Genomic DNA, 19,027 nt, shown 5'->3' on the forward strand with positions numbered 1-19,027 from the left:
GGTGAGCCGGGGCCTCAAAAAGGTCAGCCACTGAGGTCTGCTGCAGGATGAACGCGTCATGGCTGCTGCCAGGGAATTGTGCGTTCACCGCCATGATCATCTGCCGGTGATCACAGACCAGCTGTACATTAAGGGAGTGGAACCCCTTTCGGTTACGGAACTCCTCCGGATTCTGTAATGGCGCCCGCAAAGCCACGTGTGTGCAATCAATGGCCCCCTGCACCATGGGGAAGTCCGCAATAGCCGCGAAGCCCTGTGCACGCTCCCCCTGCTTCTCCAGGGTCACAGGGAAGGTGATTAAATCGCGCCTCCTTTTGTAGAGGGCAGCTGTCACTTGCCGGATGCAGCAATGCACCGCAAATTGAGAAATATTTGATATGTCCCCAGCTGCTGCCTGAAACGATTCGCTGGCGTAAAAGTTGAACACAACAGTGACTTTCACGGCCACCGACAGAGAGGTCCTGCACCGTATCCACGGCTGCAGATACTCAGCAAGCAGGTGGCACAGCTCAATGACAACATCCTTACCAAATCTGAGCCTTCACAGACACTGCTCCTCCGACATGGTAAGGTAGGAGACCTGCTGCCTGAAAACCCTGGCAGCGTATGGTCGGATTCGGCGACGTCCATTGGCCCTCCTCCTTCTGGCCAATCCCGGCCCTCTCTCCCTCCATCTCTGTGCCCTTGCCAGTTGTTCAGCCAGGATGACGTTCCCCTCCAAAGCAGCTCCCATTATCCTGGCCGACGAGTAAGACGCAGTCAGCTTTCTGGATCCAACTGTTCTGGACAGGGCTGAAGGTCCCAAGGCTCCTCTGGCTCAATAAGAACAAGTCTGTGTAGCTGAAGGCCTGCAACTCTCTCCAGCAGCGAGCAGTGTGGCCAGGCCAAATGGCTGCCGCTTTTATACTAGTGCTGTCCCCTTTAAAGAGCGCCCCCTGAGTCCGAGAAGGACCTGGTAACGTTCCATCCAACTGTCACTAATAGTGCCAGGCGGAACGGAGGGGGGCGCCACTGAATTTCCGGTGCGGGGCACCAAAAAGGCGTTGCACAATGAAATGATGTCATTATCTGGCTGCGCCCGCAAGCGGGCGCAAAGACTTAGCGCCGGCACTAACAGGCTACTCAATATGGCTGGATGTGCTAGGATCACTGCGTACGTCTGAAAATTGGGTAACGCCCCAAATCTCGGGCTCTTTAGGCGCTAATCGCTGGCGCAACCAACCGAATTTCTAGGCCTGTATCTTTTACTGTTTCTTCTGCTATTTGCTTTGATTTTGTGTCTGACACGGGCAGCGCAGCAGCGACCATACTCACATGAACATCCACGTCTTCCTCAGTAGAGCTCACATGACTCATTGTGGGTGCTCGGGATAGTGCATCTGCTAACACTATGGGCTGGATTTTGCTATGGGGGCGGGTTGGAGGTGGGAAACCCACATTCGGGCTTGTTGTCCCGCCTCCATGGAGATGTGGCCAACCCACTGGATTTTCCTCTGATTGACCTTGTTGAGCCCGCCCTGTGGGCTCAGCAGGCCAATTAAGGGCCACCCGGCAACAGGTGACGTCAGAGATGGACATTTCATCTGTCAAAAGCTTTTGGCACATGAAATATCAGTGTTTAACAGCTGTTTGAAGCTGTCAAGCACTGAAAAACTGCTAATTCAGCCTCAGTCCTTTCTCAGGATAACTTTAAAATCATTTTGCTGTAGAAACAAAGAAGCTGATTTTTTTTTTAAATCGGAGCTTCTGTGGTTCTTGCAGCCGACTCCCGACATCGGAATGCAGGACTCCTGTAAAGGTAAGTAAAAGTAAGTTAAACTTATTTAAACACTTGCAAAACACTTACCTTTGCACTCCTGCACCCCTCACTCACCTGAACACTGGGCATCTCGACCCCTCCAAGACCTCAGACCCACGTCCCGCCTCGAAAACTTTTTATGGTTTGGAGCTGTCGGGAAACCCACAAACCTGCAATAAAAATCGCGAATAGGCAAAAAACTACCTGTTAACTACCTGTTAACAGGCAGTTTAATTGCCTTTAATCCCTTCCCGCCTCTGGGAGTCGGGTTCCAGCACTTGTCGGGAACCCGACTCCTATGAAATTGACATGGTGGTGGGATGGGGTCGGGACCCCCGGATCTCCGATTTTTATCGCCCGCACGCCTCCAACCCGACTCCAGGGGCTTAGGAAAATCCAGCCCTATGTGTTTGCCTGGTGTGTAGATCAGTTCAAAGTCATATCTTTGCAGCTTCATCATGAGTCGTTGAATCCTTGGAGACATCTCATTCAGATTTTTTTTTATGATGGCAACCAGTGGGCAGTGGTCTGTCTCAACTGTGAAGGTGGGAAGTCCATATATGTAGCCATGGAACTTTTCTAGTCCAACTACCAAGCCTAGACATTCCTTTTCAATCTGGGCGTATCGACACTCATAATCAGTCATAGACCTGGAGGCATAGGCAACAGGTTTCCAATCTTCACCCTCTGTTTGTAGCAAGACCGTGCCTAGGCCATCTTTTGATGCATCCGTTGACACTTTGATTCTCTTTGTTGGGTCAAAGAAAGTGAGTACAGGTGTGGTTGTCAGCACTGTTTTGAGGTTCATCCACTCTTGTTCATGTCTTTCTGTCCATGCAAACTCATTTGTTTTATGTAGCAGGTCTCGCAGACAGGCTGTCTTGGCTGACAAGTTAGGAATGAACTTTCCAATGAAGTTTATCATCCCCATGATGCGTAGCACTCCTTTTTTGTCAGTGGGTCGGGGCATTTTGAGTATGGCGTTTACTTTTTCCATATCTGGCTCTATTCCTTTACCAGATAGATTATTTCCTAGGAAAGTGACTTCCTGGACGCCAAACTGACACTTGGCTTTGTTGAGCTTCAGTCCATTCCGGCGTATGCTCTGTAGCACTTTAGTCAGTCTCTCATTGTGTTCTTTCAGTGTGGAGCCCCAGATGATGATGTCATCAACATAGACCCGATATCCTTCCAGACCTTCAATTATGTGTTCCATCGCTCTATGAAAGGTTTCAGATGCAGATATTATCCCGAAAGGCATTCTGAGGAAACAATACCTGCCAAATGGTGTGTTGAAGGTACAGTATTTGGTGCTCTCTTCATCCAGTTTTAGTTGCCAAAATCCTTGTGAGGCATCGAGCTTTGTGAAGTATCTGGCACCTGACATTTCACTGGTGATTTCTTCTCGCTTGGGAATCTGGTAGTGTTCATGTTTTATGTTTGCATTTAAGTCCTTTGGATCCATGCATACTCTTAGGTCATTGTTCTTTTTCTTTACACATACCATGGAGTTAACCCAGTATGTTGGCTCTTCGACTTTCCTGATGACTCCTAGTGTGGTCATTCTGTCCAGTTCTTTCTTGAGCCAGTCACGCAGGGGTGCTGGAACTCTCCGTGGAGCATGTACCACTGGCTGAGCATCCTCCTTTAGCTGGATCTTGTAAGTGAATGGTAGAACTCCAAATCCTTTGAACACATCCTGGAAAAATATTCACTACAGAATCCACCGAGTCATCTGGTCTGCTTATGGCACAGTTTATACGGTAGACTCTCTTGACCAGTTCTAAGTCCTCACAAGCTTTGTCACCTAGTAGTGAATCAAGTCCTTCAGCCACAACAGAAAACATGAGATGATGCACTTTGTCTTTGACTGTCACTTTGAGTGTGCATACACCTAAGCTATCTATTTTCTGTCCATTATAGTTCTTCAGTAGTACTTAGTTTTTCTGTATTTTGGGCTTTTCTTTCATATTTTTAATGTCACTCATACTGATTAAGTTTGTTTTTGCCCCAGTGTCTAGTTTCAATGTAACTAATGCTCCATTTACCTGCAGTGGCATTATCCATTTGTCCTCTTTTACTGCATTAACTTTATGTTCAGCATTGTCCATTCCTGAGGGCTGCACATTTTCTGTATCCTTTTCTGTTTGTCACATGACACCATTCCTACAAAAAATGTCTCACTTAAATCAGTGTCCTCAATCACATTGACTTGTTGCCCTTTCTTTGTTTTTACTTTTGAAAAGCATTGTTTGGCAAAGTGATTCTTTCCATTACATTTTGTGCACATTTTCCCAAACGCTGGGCATTGTCTTGACTGGTGCTGGTAACCACAGCGTTTACAATTAAAAATTCCATCCTCCAATTGCTTTGCATTTCTGTTCTGCCCATGTTTCTTCCCCTTGTAGGACACAGCACCGACAGCAGCACTATCACTTACTACAGTCGCATTATTATTAATTTAACTGAAAGTATTTGCGTGCTGTTGAGCTAGCTCACTGGCATGGCATATTTTCACAGCTTTCTCCAATGTTAGTTCAGTTTCTCTCAACAAACGTTCCCTGACCTTTTTATCATGAATACCAAACACAATCTGGTCACGAATCATGGATGATTTCAGTTCAGAGAAATTACATGTCTGTGCTTTCAGTTTCAGATCGGTCACAAAGCTACCAAAAGTCTCATTTTGCTGCTGTGTCCGTGAACGGAACATGTACCTCTCATAGGTCTCATTCTTTTTGGGAGAACAATGTGTATCAAACTTCTTTAGCACATCGTCCATTTTTTTTCTGTTCTCCTCTTCATCAAATACAAATGTATTAAATACATGATCTCATTGAATGGCGGAGCAGGCTCGAAGGGCCGAATGGCCTACTCCTGCTCCTATCTTCTATGTATCTATGTATCTATGTACCTCTATCGCCTGCGGGCCTGCAACCGTGAGCAGTAACGCTATTTTCCTTGCATCTGGCATCGTACCGAACCCGATGGCAGCAATATAGAGTTCGAATTGTTGTTTGAAAGTCCGCCAATTGCAGTCGACATTCCCCGTGAATTTCAAACCCTCCGGTGGCTTCAAATTCTCCATGTCACGTTTCACAATATTCAGCAGATATTACCAATCCTGGTACCATGTTATTTCATAAATAAATAGACGTTTTCATTATGAACAGCTAGCTTGAACTGGTCATTTATTCAGCCATGTGGACCAGTGTACAGGCATCCATCTTGACTACTGCCTTGTGGGTAGCCCAGTACTAAACATACAGCTCCACCTAGTGTACCATTCTAGAATGACATGTTACTGATCATTACACTAGATTACTAGTCCAGTGACATAACCACTGTGCTACCTATTATTTTGAACTGTAGTGAACAATATGTTTGTAACATTCTGAAACATGTGAAAGAATGCATTTGTCCGGGTCCCCCTGCCACACTTGAACTGGTGAAGAGCAATCATTGGAAGCTGTGGGGAAGGCGAGCCCACACGCTGTTGTCCCACGCACTGCCGGGAGAGGGAGCGCTGGGGCGCGACTCCAGGAGCGCGGCAGCTGCAGCGCCCTCTCCGGCCCGGAGGAGGAGTTTGGGGGCGGGGTTACTCTCACGGTGCCGGACGTGAGCCGCTGGTGTGGTGGGGCTGCCGGAAGAAGGTGCGCGAGCCAGTGACGGGCAGGTGCGCTGGGGTCCCGGGAATGCCGCCGCAGCTGCTGTCTGGCGTCCTGTGGTGCTGACTTTATTTTACGTCCCGCTGGTGGAAACCCTGGCGGATGGGCTTATCCTATGGATGCGGGTTTGCGCTTCCTTTTAGCCCAGCGTCTTGTTGATGACCGAAGAGTATGTGCCATGGGGAATTGCTGGACTCAGTGCTTTCGGTTGTTTAGGAAAGAGGCCAACAGGATCCAGCGGGGTGGAGGGTGAGTCTTTTAATCATTGTTCAGAATGCAGCAAATTCAGCTCTTGTGTTTTTTTCATGCGGCACGGTTAAAAATGAACACGCGGCCAGCTCATGAAGCACGGTCGTTTAATAGTTAAATTGTTTAGTGCATGCCTACTTAATTATTTTTAGTTCCAGTTATCAGAGATTGAAAGGTGTGCTACTACTTAAAACTACTTGTTTGTAAAAAAAGAAATGCAGTTTTTATACTTTGTCACGGAGGTCCTTGTGTTTGTAGTGCAGAATGAGGACAGATTGGATAGGCTGGGGTTGTTTTCTTTGGAACAGAGGAGGCTGAGGGGAGACCTTATTGAGGTGTATAAAATTATGAGGGGCCCAGATAGAGTGGATAGGAAGGACCTATTTCCCCTAACAGAGAGATCAATAACCAGGGCGCATAGATTCAAAGTAATTGGTAGAAGGGTTAGAGGACAGTTGAGGAGAACTTGTTTCACCTAGAGGGCGGTGGGGATCTGGAACTCACTGCCTGCGATGGTGGTAGAGACAGAAACCCTCATCACATTTAAAAAGTACTTGGATTTGCACATGCAGTGCTGTAACCTACAAGGCTACAGACCAAGAGCTGGAAAGTGGGATTAGGCTGGATAGTTCTTTTTTGACTGGCATAGACATGATGGGCTGAATGGCCTCCTCCTGTGCTGTAAATTTCTATGATTCTTTGAATGTTTGTTATATCATGTAGGGAGGGGGTGCAGGTTTTTTCCCCTTACTCTCTCCCATCATTTAAAAAGAAAGAAAGACAGTGGTGTACCCCAGGGGTCGGCTCTAGGACCACTGCTTTTCTTGATATATATTAATGACTTGGATGTGGGTGTACAGGGCACAATTTCAAAATTTGCAGATGACACAACACTTGGAAGTATAGTGAACAATGAGGAGGATAGTGATAGACTTCAAGAAGATATAGACAGGCTGGTGAAATGGGCGGACACGTGGCAGATAAAATTTAATGCAAAAAAGTATGAAGGGATACATTTTGGTAGAAAGAATGAAGGGAGGAAATATCAACTAAAGGGTACAATACTAAAGGGGGTGCATGAACAGAGAGACCTAGGGGTATGTGTGCACAGATCATTGAAGGTGGCAGGGCAGGTTGAGAAATCAGTTAAAAAAGCTTACGGGATCCTGGGCTTCAGGAATAGAGGTATAGAGTACAGAAGCGTGGAAGTTATGATGAACCTTTATAAAACACTGGTTCGGCCTCAACTGGAGCATTGTGTCCAATTCTGGACACCACACTTTAGCAAGGATGTGACGGCCTTAGAGAGGGTGCAGAAAAGATTTAAGAGAATGATTTCAGGGATGAGGAACTTCAGTTATGTGGATAGACTGGAGAAGCTGGGGTTGTTCTCCTTAGAGCAGAGAAGATTGAGAGGAGATTTGATAGAAGTGTTCAAAATCATGAGGGGTCTGGACAGAGTAGATAGAGAGAAACTGTTCCCATTGGCAGAAGGGTTGAGAACCAGAGGACACAGATTTAAGGTGATTGGCAGAAGAACCAAAGGCGACATGAGGAAAAACTTTTTTACACAGCGGGTGGTTAGAATCTGGAATGCACTGCCTGAGAGGGTCGTGGAAGCAGACTCAATCATGGCTTTCAAAATGGAATTGGATAAGTACCTGAAGGGAAAAAAAAAATTGCAGGGCTACGGGGAAAGGGCGGGGGAGTGAGACTAGCTGAAGTGCTCTTGCAGAGAGTGGCACGGGCTCGACGGGCCGTCTTCCGTGCTGTAACCATTCTATGATCCTATGACTTCCATTTATATAGCTCCTTTCACGACCACCAGACGTCCCAAAGCGCTTTACAGCCAATGAAGTACTTTTTTGAAGTGTAGTCACTGTTGTAACGTAGGAAACGCGGCCCAATTTGCACACAGCAAGTTCCCACAAATAGCAATGTAATAATGACCAGATAATCTGTTTGTGATGTTGATTGAGGGATAAATATTAGCCAGGACACAGGGGATAACTCCCCTGTTCATCTTCGAAATAGTGCCATGGGATCTTTTACGTCCACCTGAGAGCACAGAGGGGCCTTGGTTTAGCGTCTCATCCGAAAGATGGCACCTTCGACAGTGCAGCACTCCATCAGCACCAGAGTGTCAGCCTAGATTTTGTGCTCCAGTCTCAGGCTTGGGACTGGAACAAACGACCTTCTGATTCTGAGGCAAGGCTACTACCAACTAAGCCATGACTGACACAAAATAAAACTCTGCTTCAGTACAGCATGATGCCACTTTTCACATCAAATGTCTCCGCTCTATATCTCACTTTGGAAATTTACATGAACAAAAATAAAGAGAATGTCATCTGAAGCTTAGAATTAAGACTGGATAAGTTTTTTAAAAAACAAACAAATTCACCTCTTGGGTCCATTGATCAGTGGTTGTACAAGCCTGATTGAAATGTTGAGGCATTTAAAAAAAAAAAAAATTCTTAGATACATTAAGTGAAGTTGCTATGTATGTAATGTGTTACATGGTATTTTCAGGAGAATACAATAACACATTGCAGTTGTCAGTACAGTTAGAAGTAAGTTGAGGAATGTTTCAATGTGTCAGTCTGGGGAGTCGGGACTTGAAACGTTCTTCACAAAAGTAATAGCCAAAGTTCTGTTTTTAGTATCGAGGCAGCTAGGGAGGGGGTACATTTAATTTGTTATTTATAGGTAAGAACATTGGTCCAATTGTCTAGCTTAACCCTGTCTCCCCCCCCCCCCCCCCCAAAAAAAAAAGCTGAGTTTGTAACTTATATCAATATAAATGAACAACTTCTGGTATTACTAACTCATTGGTTGTTCTGGACCATGTATCCCTTACTGTATACAAATATACGGTTTGTAATGCTGCATCTGGGCAGCTCATGTGCATTCTGGACAATGGCAACGCAGTGGACTCAATGCTTGTAGTATTTCCATAACATTTTCCACATCATTTCATTTAAAAAAAAGTCATCAGTCCATTAAATGATTGCAATTTTTTGTTTAATTAGGTAATTTTAATGCTCATCAGTTCAATGATGCTATTACTGGAGAAAGGAATGAATCTGTTCCATTATCTCTCCGTAGTCTCAGTGCAGCATCAACCATGCACAGATTTAGTAGCACAGATCAGGTACAGGGTAAACCACACTCTGCACTACCATAACCTCCTGAAGGATGTTCTGTACTGTGACATTTCCATTTCTCATACAAGCCAATCTTTGAAAAAGCTACCGAATATGGCCAGGAATATTCTGTGAACTTGTCTATTAGGAGATTGCATAGCCACTACAGATGGAGTAGAATTTAAGGATCTTAATCTACACTAGATTTGAATCCAGACCCCTAAATGAATGTCGATTCAATTATATTTTTTAATGTAACCAATATGATATTTCTTCTGCGGTCAGTATAGTTCTCAATATTTTAAAGAAATTTGAGACTGGTGGAGACTCGGTAGGAAGTTTGGGGGCTTTGCTTGTTAAAGGAATCACTGGACACTGATGAAGTTCTGAAGCATTGGAAGCCAATGTATGCACCTATACTGGATTATTAAAAAATGACATCTGACCCATGGAACTACAGGTTATAACATCAATAATAATTTGTCAAATAATGGAAACTAATCTAAGGAGAAGCTGGAAGAATATCTGTACAGCAATAAGTTAGCATTAGCTAGTAAAGATTTAGGTGAAGATTCTGCCCAACAAACCTTGACTTTTTTGAGACTGACGGATAAAGTAGTAGTGGAACTCCTTGGATGTGTGTGTATAAGATTAAAAACTTCAAATGTTAGAAATCTGAAATAAAACAAAAAAATGTCAAATATAGTTCTTGGATGTTAGCACTTCATCTCCCTATGACCTGGTTTATTTGGACTTTCAGCAAACTTAAAGTTCCACATGAAAGGCATCTACAACAACAACAACTTGAATTTATATAACCCCTTTTAATGTAGTAAAACGTCCCAAGCTGCTTCACTTGGGTGATTATCAAACAACATTTGATACCAAGCCACATGAGGTATTAGGACAGTCAGAGGTAGGTTTTAAGGAGCATCTTAAAGGAGGAGAGAGGTAGAGAGGTTTAGGGAGGGGATTCCAGCACTTTGGGCCTAGGCAGCTGAAGGCATGGCTGCCAATGGTGGAGTGAATATGGAGGCCAGCCAGGAGAGCGTTGGAATAGTCAAGTCTATTGGTACCAAAGGTATGGATGAGGGTTTTAGTAGCAGATGAATTGAGGCAGGGGCAGAGTCAGGCAATATTACAGAGGTGGAAATAGGCAGTCTTGGTGGTGGCGCAGATGTGTGGTCAGAAGCTCATCTTGGGGTCAAATATGACACCAAAGTTGCAAACAGTGTGGTTCAGCCTCAGGCAGTTGCCAGGGAGAGAGATGGAGTCGGTGGCTAGGGAACGGAGTTTGTGGCGAGGACCGAAGCCTTCAAGCCTACACTTTTCTCAAGACAATAATTAACTAAAATTCATAGGAATCCGAGGTATCAGATGGGACTTGATAAGAAGTTGGTTTAAAAAAAACGTAGGAATCGTAGTACCTGTAAAAAGTGTAATGTTGATTAGAGCCTCTAGCAGGGTGGGGCAGTGTTTGGGCCCTGGTTTCTAATCTATCTCAATTGGGTAATGAAAGCAAATAAGTATAAAGTTAATGCATTTGTTGACAACATTAAAGTAGGAAAAGCAGCAGCGACTGAGGATGCAACAAAATATTACATTCAATTATGAAATTGGACAAGCACAAGGTAAATTAGATTTAGCGCTGGAAAAATTAAAATGTTACATTGGTTGGAAAAAATGTTCATCTTAAGAATACAATAAGTGGAATTTGATTGAGGATAGGGGAGAGAAAAGAATTACCTTCTAACATGTAACCTAGTTCTATACTTTTGCAATTTACATGTATCTCCCCATGTCCTCTCTAACCTATCAACCTAATTGCTTGTCTTCTTGGACTGAGTCTAATCTTTCATTATTTTAAAACCCTCAATCAAATCTTCTTGAAGTCTACACTTTTCTAAAGTACAAAGCTCCTGCTTTCTTAGCCTATACTGGTAACAGAGGGCCATTAAATTAGCTATTTATCAAGTGGCACTCCTCTGAACATTTTCCGGAGTCTCTATTATCCTCCAGCATGTGCGGAGACCAAAACTGGGCACAGTATTCTAGTTGTGTCCTGACCAAGGCCTTATACAGACCAGCTGGACGACTGATAGGATGTACTGCCACTATGATTACATCCAAACGCCTTGTGTGCTTTTACAATAGTCTTGCATCACTGGTCATGGACTTTTAATGACTCATGCACAATAACCCCCAGATCCTTCTCCCATACAGAAGTGTTGAGCATGCAACCCTGAATGGTGAACACGTGCTTGGAGTTCTCCATACCCATATCTATTTTTTTCTCTAAAGTCCGTATACCCCCACAGACCATTCCCCGATGCCGCCTTCTGGATCATTGATGCACATGGTGAAGAGCAAGGTCCTAATGCTATAGAAAAGTATATAACTCAAACTAGTAAAGAAAGAAACAACTTTCATTTATATAGTGCCTTGTCCCATTCTCACGATATCCCAAAGCTCTTCACAGCAAATTAATTACTTTTGAAGTATAATTACTTGTTACGTAAGCAAATGTGGCAGCCATTTTGTATCCATCCTGAGAGGGAAGATTGGGCCTCAGTTTACTGTCTCCATCAGAAAGATGGTACCTCCAACAGTGCAGCAATCCCTCAGTACTCCATTGAAGTGTCAGCCTAGATTATGTGCTCAAGTCTCTGGAGTGGGGCTTGAACCTACAACCTCTGACTCAGAGGTGAGCGTGTACCATTGAGTCGAGGCTGACACCTTAGTAATTGAATAAGATGAGACTGGTGGAAATGTTCCATCAACGTACATGTTTACGTACAAGTGTTTCCTCACGGGCACATATTCCAAGCTACAGGAATTACATTTTTCAGATGCTATTCCTGAAATGAGTTTAAAGTACTGGTGAGAAATCAGTATTATTATTTTTTACTATAATCGAGTGATGGTTGCATTTATGTTTAATTTTACTTAATAAATCTGACTCACTGTGTATAGCCTAAGACACGGAATGAGTCATTGTTGTTTGTCAGTTAGTTGAAGATACTAGGGAAGTACTAGGTACTTCATATTTCAAATAATCTTGGTGTCGGCATAAGGGGTTTATTGTTAGAACATAAGAAATAGGAGCAGGAGTAGGCCCTTCGAGCCTTCTCCGCTATTCAATGAGATCATGGCTGATCTTCTACCTCAACTCCACTTTCCTGGAATCCTCCAGTATGATTTGGACAGGTTGGGTGATTGGGCAGAAACATGGCAAATGCACTATAATGTGGATAAATGTGAGGTTATCCACTTTGGTGGCAAAAACAGGAAGGCAGATTATTATTTGAATGGCAATAGATTGGGAGAAGGGGAAGTGCAAAGAGACCTGGGTGTTATTGTGCACCAGTCGCTGAAGGTAAGCATGCAGGTGCAGCAGGCGGTTAAGAAGGCAAATGGTATGTTGGCCTTCGTAGTGAGAGGGTTTGAGTACAGGAACAAGGATGTCTTGCTACAGTTGTACAGGGCCTTGGTGAGGCCGCACCTTGAGTATTGTGTGCAGTTTTGGTCGCCTTACCTGAGGAAGGACGTTCTTGCCATGGAGGGAGTGCAGCGAAGATTCACCAGGCTGATACCTGGGATGGCAGGAATGACGTATGAGGAGAGATTGTGTCGATTGGGCTTACACTCACTGGAGTTTAGAAGATTGAAAGGGGATCTCATCGAAACCTATAAAATTCTGTCAGGCCTGGACAGACTAGATGCAGGAAGGATGTTTCTGATGGCCGGGGAGTCCAGAACCAGGGGTCATAGTCTAAGGATAAGGGGTAAGCCATTTAGGACTGAAATGAGGAGGAATTTCTTCACCCAGAGAGTGGTGAACCTGTGGAATTCTCTGCCACAGAGGTCGGTGGAGGCCAGTTCATTAAATATATTCAAGAAAGAGTTGGATATATTTCTTGAGGTTAAAGGGATCAAGGGATATGGGGAGAAGGCAGGGACAGGGTACTGAATTTGGATGATCAGCCATGATCTAATTGAATGGCGGAGCAGGCTCGAAGGGCCGAATGGCCTACTCCTGCTCCTATCTTCTGTGTTAACCCCATATCCCATGGTTCCCTTAGTATCTGAAAATCTATCGATCTCCGTCTTGAATATACGCAATGACTTAACATCCACAGCCCTCTGGGGTAGAGAATTCACCTGGGGGAGCTGCACTATCAACTAATTTGCATATAACAACACCAACTTGCATTTATATAGCGCCTTTAACTTAGTAAAACATCCCAAGGTGCTTCACAGAAGCATTATCAGTTAGATAAAACTTTGCATTAAATGTCAAAGCATATATACAAAGAATTGGCTCTGGAGTTGCATGATGTGTGGAAACTGGTTATAGGAGGCAAATGTAGTATTGGACAAAGAGATCAGCCAACTTATGTTGCAAGACCAATTCCTGGGGGCTGTTTCAGACTAAAGATTATGGTTGCTTGATCAGGAGTATAAGATCAACTGGACAAGCAAGATAGCCATTTTGTGGCCTCGTAATCATGGGGAAGCCATTGAGCAGGTGGGAAGACAAATACCCATGCTGATAGAATGGTGGTAAACTCGATGAGCTGGGCGATCAGCTTGTGCTAGTGCAGAGAAGCAGAGCATGGTGTCATTGCGAGGCAAGTTCCATATTTTGAATGAAGCAAGGTGAAACACAACAGCCAATTGGCATTCAAGAGAGGCTCCACAGTGCGGTTGCAGAGACAGACTTGGACCATATGTTACAAAGCTTCTGGGTGTGCAGGAAACGCGTGCATGGAATATGGAGCCATTCTTATACCTGGTGAAGGTGAACATGTGTTCAAAAGACTTGCGCGATACAGGATGTGATTTGATGTTAGTACAACCGCATATGGTGCATAAAGTGTAATACTGCGCACATTCATGGTTTATAGGGGGGGACAATAGACGTACCCGAGGCAGAGTTTGACTGGGATATCCTTTATTTTAATATGAAATAAAGGAAGTGGGAGTTTGATATCCAGGCCATTTGAGGTGTTATTAGGGAATGATTGGGATCATGTGGAAGTTATGGCCACTTGACTTGTTAGGAAGGACTGGGCTGGAAGAGGGAGCCCAGCTTGCGCTAAAGCAGCACCATCAGCTGCAGTGGCTATGTGTAGAGTCAGGTTACCAGTCCTTGTACAACAGGGGGACCTGTTCTACCTCCAAGCACAGCAGAGATGTGTGGAGCAGCAGCAAGTCCCCTGCAGTGTGTCGCTCAGTATACTGCTCTCTCGGGAAACCTGGGTAGTGCCAGTCAAGCAGGACTGGGAGAGTTATGGCATAGGGAGCTGATGTGAGAGACCACGAGGAGGGCGAGCACATTGGGCTAACATTGGGTTATTCCATCCAGGGAACATGTTATCGATTTATCAGGGATGCCCAGTGCAGCACTATAATTGAACACTACACCCGGTGCATGATGAGGTAGCTCTTTGTGCCTTGTCTCCCAAGGGGAGGATGCTGGAGGCCGCATAACTAGCACTTCAGCATGGACCAGAGTGATCTTCAGCTAGGCAGCAGTCAAATAATTGTGGGCAGCTGTTTGTGAAGCCAGTGGAGAACATTAGGCCACTGTCACTGGCAGAGTTAGCTGTACCAGGTGGTTTGTCTTTTGGGCAAAACCAAGCAATGAGGTACTGTAATAAAAAATCATTTGCTTTTGTAACGCTTTCATCACGAAGCCAGCAGCCCTACCATAGTTTGCAAGGTTTTTAATCGCCATCATAGGCTGATCAGAGAAAACTTAATACCCAGCTGCCCTCAAACTGTCTCCTGTAGTGTCAGGTTGTGTATTAAATGAAGAGCAGCTTCAAAACTTACCTCCAAATAGGTAATGCAAAGAGAAAAATGGTGGTATTTGTTCTTGACTATTGTTGGTCACCTCTAAAGATCATTTTACCAATTTAGCTCTGTAAACTAATCCTGTTGATTTACCATGCTGAAAGCTGTTGGTGTGGTGGCCTAGCAGTAGCTTTAATGAATCGATTCAAAGAATCACCAGGATAGAGTCTGAAAGGAAAGACAAAGACAAACCACTGTAATAGAACAAAAATACAGGAAGAGAAACAAACCCAAGTCATTCATTGGCAGTGAAGTCCTTTGTGACCTTCCGAGCACAGGGTAAGGCACTATGTAAACGCAAGTTTGTTTGTTCTTTCTATGTGCTGGTAGCATTTTCTGACTGAAGGATGTTGCTAATGTGACTGATACATTGGCCAGAACTTCGGGTCCCCACGGGTGAGTACGCGCTGGGTACTCACGCGTAGGCCCAACGAAAGTGCCGGTTTTGTGTGATGCCATCATGAGCTTATGTTGTCGCCATTTCTCCCTTTCCTCCATCACGTGCTTGTGTACATTGTCCATGTGCAGATCCTCCATGTGCAGGTCCAGATACTTGTTTACTTTTAAATGTAGATTTACACAGAATCTACTTACTGCTCCTCAAAGATCCAGTGAATCTCCTTTTTAAGCCTTGAACCAAAGCCATTCTTTTTTCTCCCAGTACTGGCGCTGCCTCTAGTCTAAGCATTTCTAAGCACGTTCTTTGTCCTTTTCCTCCACAGCAAGACATGCTAATTCTAGCTGGCGATCCATGACTTTCACACCTTTGTACTCATTCTCAAATACTGCTGTTTGTTTCCAGTAATTTACTTAGATTTAACTTTGAACAGCCTATTTTGGTCTACAGGTAGAATTTGATGTCACCTACGCTAACCACCAACTGTTACAATTCCGGCTTCCACCAGAAACTTTCTTTGGGCTCAGTGCAAAAGGCTGTTCCCATAAACCTTATCAACCAAAGTGTTGACATCAACCTTTCTCACTGACCTACACTGGCTCCCAGTCCGTCCATCAACGGCTTGATTTTAAAATTATCATGGGCCAGAACTTCGGGTCCCCACGGGTGAGTACACGCAGGGTACTCACGCGTAGGCCCAACGAAAGTGCCGGTTTCGTGCATTTACTGCACATGCGCGGGAAACCGGAACTTCCGTTCCCTTAAAGGAAGGGGTTCACAGGTCGAGCGCGTGCGCCGGAGAGGCAGCGCGTACGCCTGAAACTTACGTTTTTTTTGCAGGTTTCTCCGGGAGGGTAAGTCTCCAGGAGCTACGCTTTTAAAAAGCAGTCGCAAGGCCTGCTTTTAACAAGGGAAATGGTGAATTAAGTAAAATTAAAACATTTTTTCCACAGGTTTATTATTTTTAAATACTTTAAAGAAAGGTAAGTTTATTTTTAGCCCCATTAGAAACTGTAATTAATTTTTTCAAAAGTTTAAATTATTGTTTAAAATAGTTATTTTATGTAATTTATAGTTATTTTAAAAATTTGGTGTTTTTAAAAAATTTATTTGAAGTTTTAATTATGTTTTGGGGCTGAATTGTATTCATAGATTTGACAGGTCTTCCTGTCAAATCTATGAATACAGATTCCCTGCTACCATTGGCTCTCCATGGCCATGTGATCCCAGGGGACGCTTCGAACTAACTGCGCCCCTGGGATATGCAAGCACTGCGTGCCGGCAGTTGGAGCAGGCCCAGGATTGGAATCCCACGTGGGCCCACAGCACAACGGCCGGCGCGCTAGGTAAGTGCAGGTCAGAGGCTTGCACCCACGGGAAGCCTCCGACCTGAATTTCTGGGCCAATAATTTTTTCTTTCAATAGTAAGTGCTTTTCATCACATGCAGAGTTGATCTGTTTAAATTCACGACAATTAAAGAGGATGCACGTAGGGATGAAACATAATGGCCCAGAAATTCGGGTCGGGGGTTTCCCGCGGGTGCAAGCCCCCGAACTGCACTTACCTTGCGCGCTGGCAGTTGAGCTGTAGGGCCCCGTGGAATTCCGCTTCAGTGCCTGGCCCAGCTGCCGGCGCGCAGTGCTTGCGTGTCCCAGGGGCGCAGTTAGTGCGATGTGTCCCCTGGGATCACGTGGGCCATGGGCAGCCAATCGGAGGAGGGAAAAGCCCATTCATCAACACTTATAAATACTACGGGCCCCAAAATAGTAGTAAACCTTCAAATAATTTTTTTTTTTAAATCGCACTTTTTAAATAAACTATAAATTACATTAAATAACTATTTTAAACAATTTAAATTTTTGAAAAGAAGAATATAAAATTATAACGGGGCTAAAAATAAACTTACCTTGCTTTAAAGTATTTAAAAATAATAAACCTGTGGAAAAAATGTTTTAATTTTAATTAATTGACCACTTACCTTGTAAAAGCAGGCCTTACGCCTGCTTTTTAAATGTGTAAATCCTGCAGGCTTAACCTCGCATGAAAACCTGCGAAAAAAATGTAAGTTTGATGCGCACGCGCAGCCTCCCCTGCGCGCGCGTTCGACCTCTGAACCCGTTCGTTCAGAGGATCGGAAGTGCCGGTATCCCGTGCATGCGCAGTGCATGCAGAAAACCGGCACTTAATTCGGCCTACAGGTGAGTACCCCGTGCGTACTCACCCGTGGAGACCCGAATTTCTGGGCCAATAGTTTAGTCCGTGAACTTGAAAGTGGGCTATGGAATGCTTCTTCAAGATTGTAATTTTATGTTTTACGCTGTTGCCCATTGTACAAATAAGTGCGACACGTGTGAACATAAGCAGTAGAAAAATGTTTTTTTTTTAAAGTTTGTGGAAATTGCAAGTATATAAAGTACATTTGTACTTCTCAATATGTCATATGAGCTCCATCTCTCTAGATGTGATTGGTCCCTGTCTTTCAAATTGGAAAGAGTATTAAATTCAGGTGGCTATTTCTACCCCAGGTATTGCTGTTTTCACAAGTAAGCCATGAAGCTAATAGTTGCATGATCCTGTGCAAAGACACAATTATTAAGTGTTGCTGAGTTCATCGTTGGCTGCTAGGCAGAAATAAACACTTCTTGGGGTGGAATTTGCTGGATCAGGGCATCTTACGGAGTGCCCGGTTAGTTAGACCTTTTCCTGCACCCTTCAGCTCAAAATTGTTTTGCCTTGTAAGTTGCTGGAAGCGGGGCAAGGGCAACGGGGCATCTGGGATCTTGGTGAACAACGGGACCAACAGTTTATCTCCTTAACCAATGAGATTAAAGGAGTAAGAAATAAACACGGCAAGGACCGAGAAGGAGGGTGAATTGGAATGGGTGAATTCAATGTCAAATCGGGTACCAAAAGAAAAATAGAGGCAAGAAATATTGGATTCAGAGAGGAAAAAAAGGATTTAAAGGAAAAGTTAAAATTTTGTAATTTTTAAAACAAAAGATTAACATTTTTAACAACTCCAACAACAATTCACTACCTGAAGGAATGAGACTCCACAGTTTAAATTGTTCACTTTCTGGGCCAGGTAGGTTGATTGGCAGTTGTTAACATGTCATCATGTCATTAAAGGGATACTTGCATTATTAATTACTAGACCTGACATTCTGTGGCGAGTTTAATGGGCAATTGATGTGCAAATGCAGCAACTTCATGAAACGCACGGGGAGATTAAGGGTGAGATGCCGTTTTCACGAAACGTCCAGCAACTTGTGGCGATTTGCAATTCATGGGGTATCTCTTCCTCACCACAAGCTGCTGAGCAATTTTCACATTAATATAACAGCCATTATATTTTCAGCAAATTCAGGCCCATTGTTTCACTTACGTGTAATTAGCAATAAGTGTGCAGTACTGCATCTAAGTAAAACAAATTTTAGCAATATTCATCGAGTGCAAAGTCAAAATATACCTTGTACTTAAATCGTAATTTAAGCCATCTGTTGTATATTTTCTTCAGTGGTTGTATGATCTGAGATAGCCCAAGATAATATAATTGATATAAAAACAAACCCCTTCAGAGTTGCGCATTTATTAACGCACTGCTCTGTGGAGAGGTACGGCATGAGTGTCTAACTTTAGATGGGACATTGAGAATAGAATTAGGTTACACCTGCTATCTCCCGCACTTTGATACGTTCTGATTGCTTTGTCAAGCACGACAGTCAAAGCCCTGGAGGCAGGTCACTGGCCCACCATCTTGGATATAAACTGTTGTGTAGTTAGATGAACCTCACCTGAAAAAGGAAGCTGAGCCATTCAAATCTTGTGTAATTATAAAACATTGTGTTGGTCTACTTAAAAATATATCTGAGAGGTAACCAGCACCTGATATCCAGGTGTGTCTTAAGA

The 19,027-nt window shown here is 43.9% G+C and overlaps 1 protein-coding gene across 2 annotated transcripts in view; it reads left to right on the plus strand.

Moving 5' to 3' along the window:
* Positions 1–5,376: 5,376 nt before the first annotated feature.
* ap1ar (adaptor related protein complex 1 associated regulatory protein) overlaps positions 5,377–19,027 on the plus strand; it is a 161,925-nt gene continuing 148,274 nt past the window's right edge. The window contains exon 1 of one of the 2 annotated variants that reach the window (XM_085962222.1): positions 5,377–5,715. In XM_085962222.1, coding sequence (XP_085818348.1) covers positions 5,582–5,715 — 134 coding nt within the window. In that variant the 5' untranslated portion in view covers positions 5,377–5,581. The remainder of the gene's footprint in view (positions 5,716–19,027) is intronic. The other variant, XM_085962221.1, reaches the window with a different exon arrangement.

This window comes from Somniosus microcephalus, chromosome 2, assembly GCF_052327205.1.
Source record: "Somniosus microcephalus isolate GS21.2 chromosome 2, FLI_Smic_1.0, whole genome shotgun sequence".
NCBI classification, from domain to species: domain Eukaryota; kingdom Metazoa; phylum Chordata; class Chondrichthyes; order Squaliformes; family Somniosidae; genus Somniosus; species Somniosus microcephalus.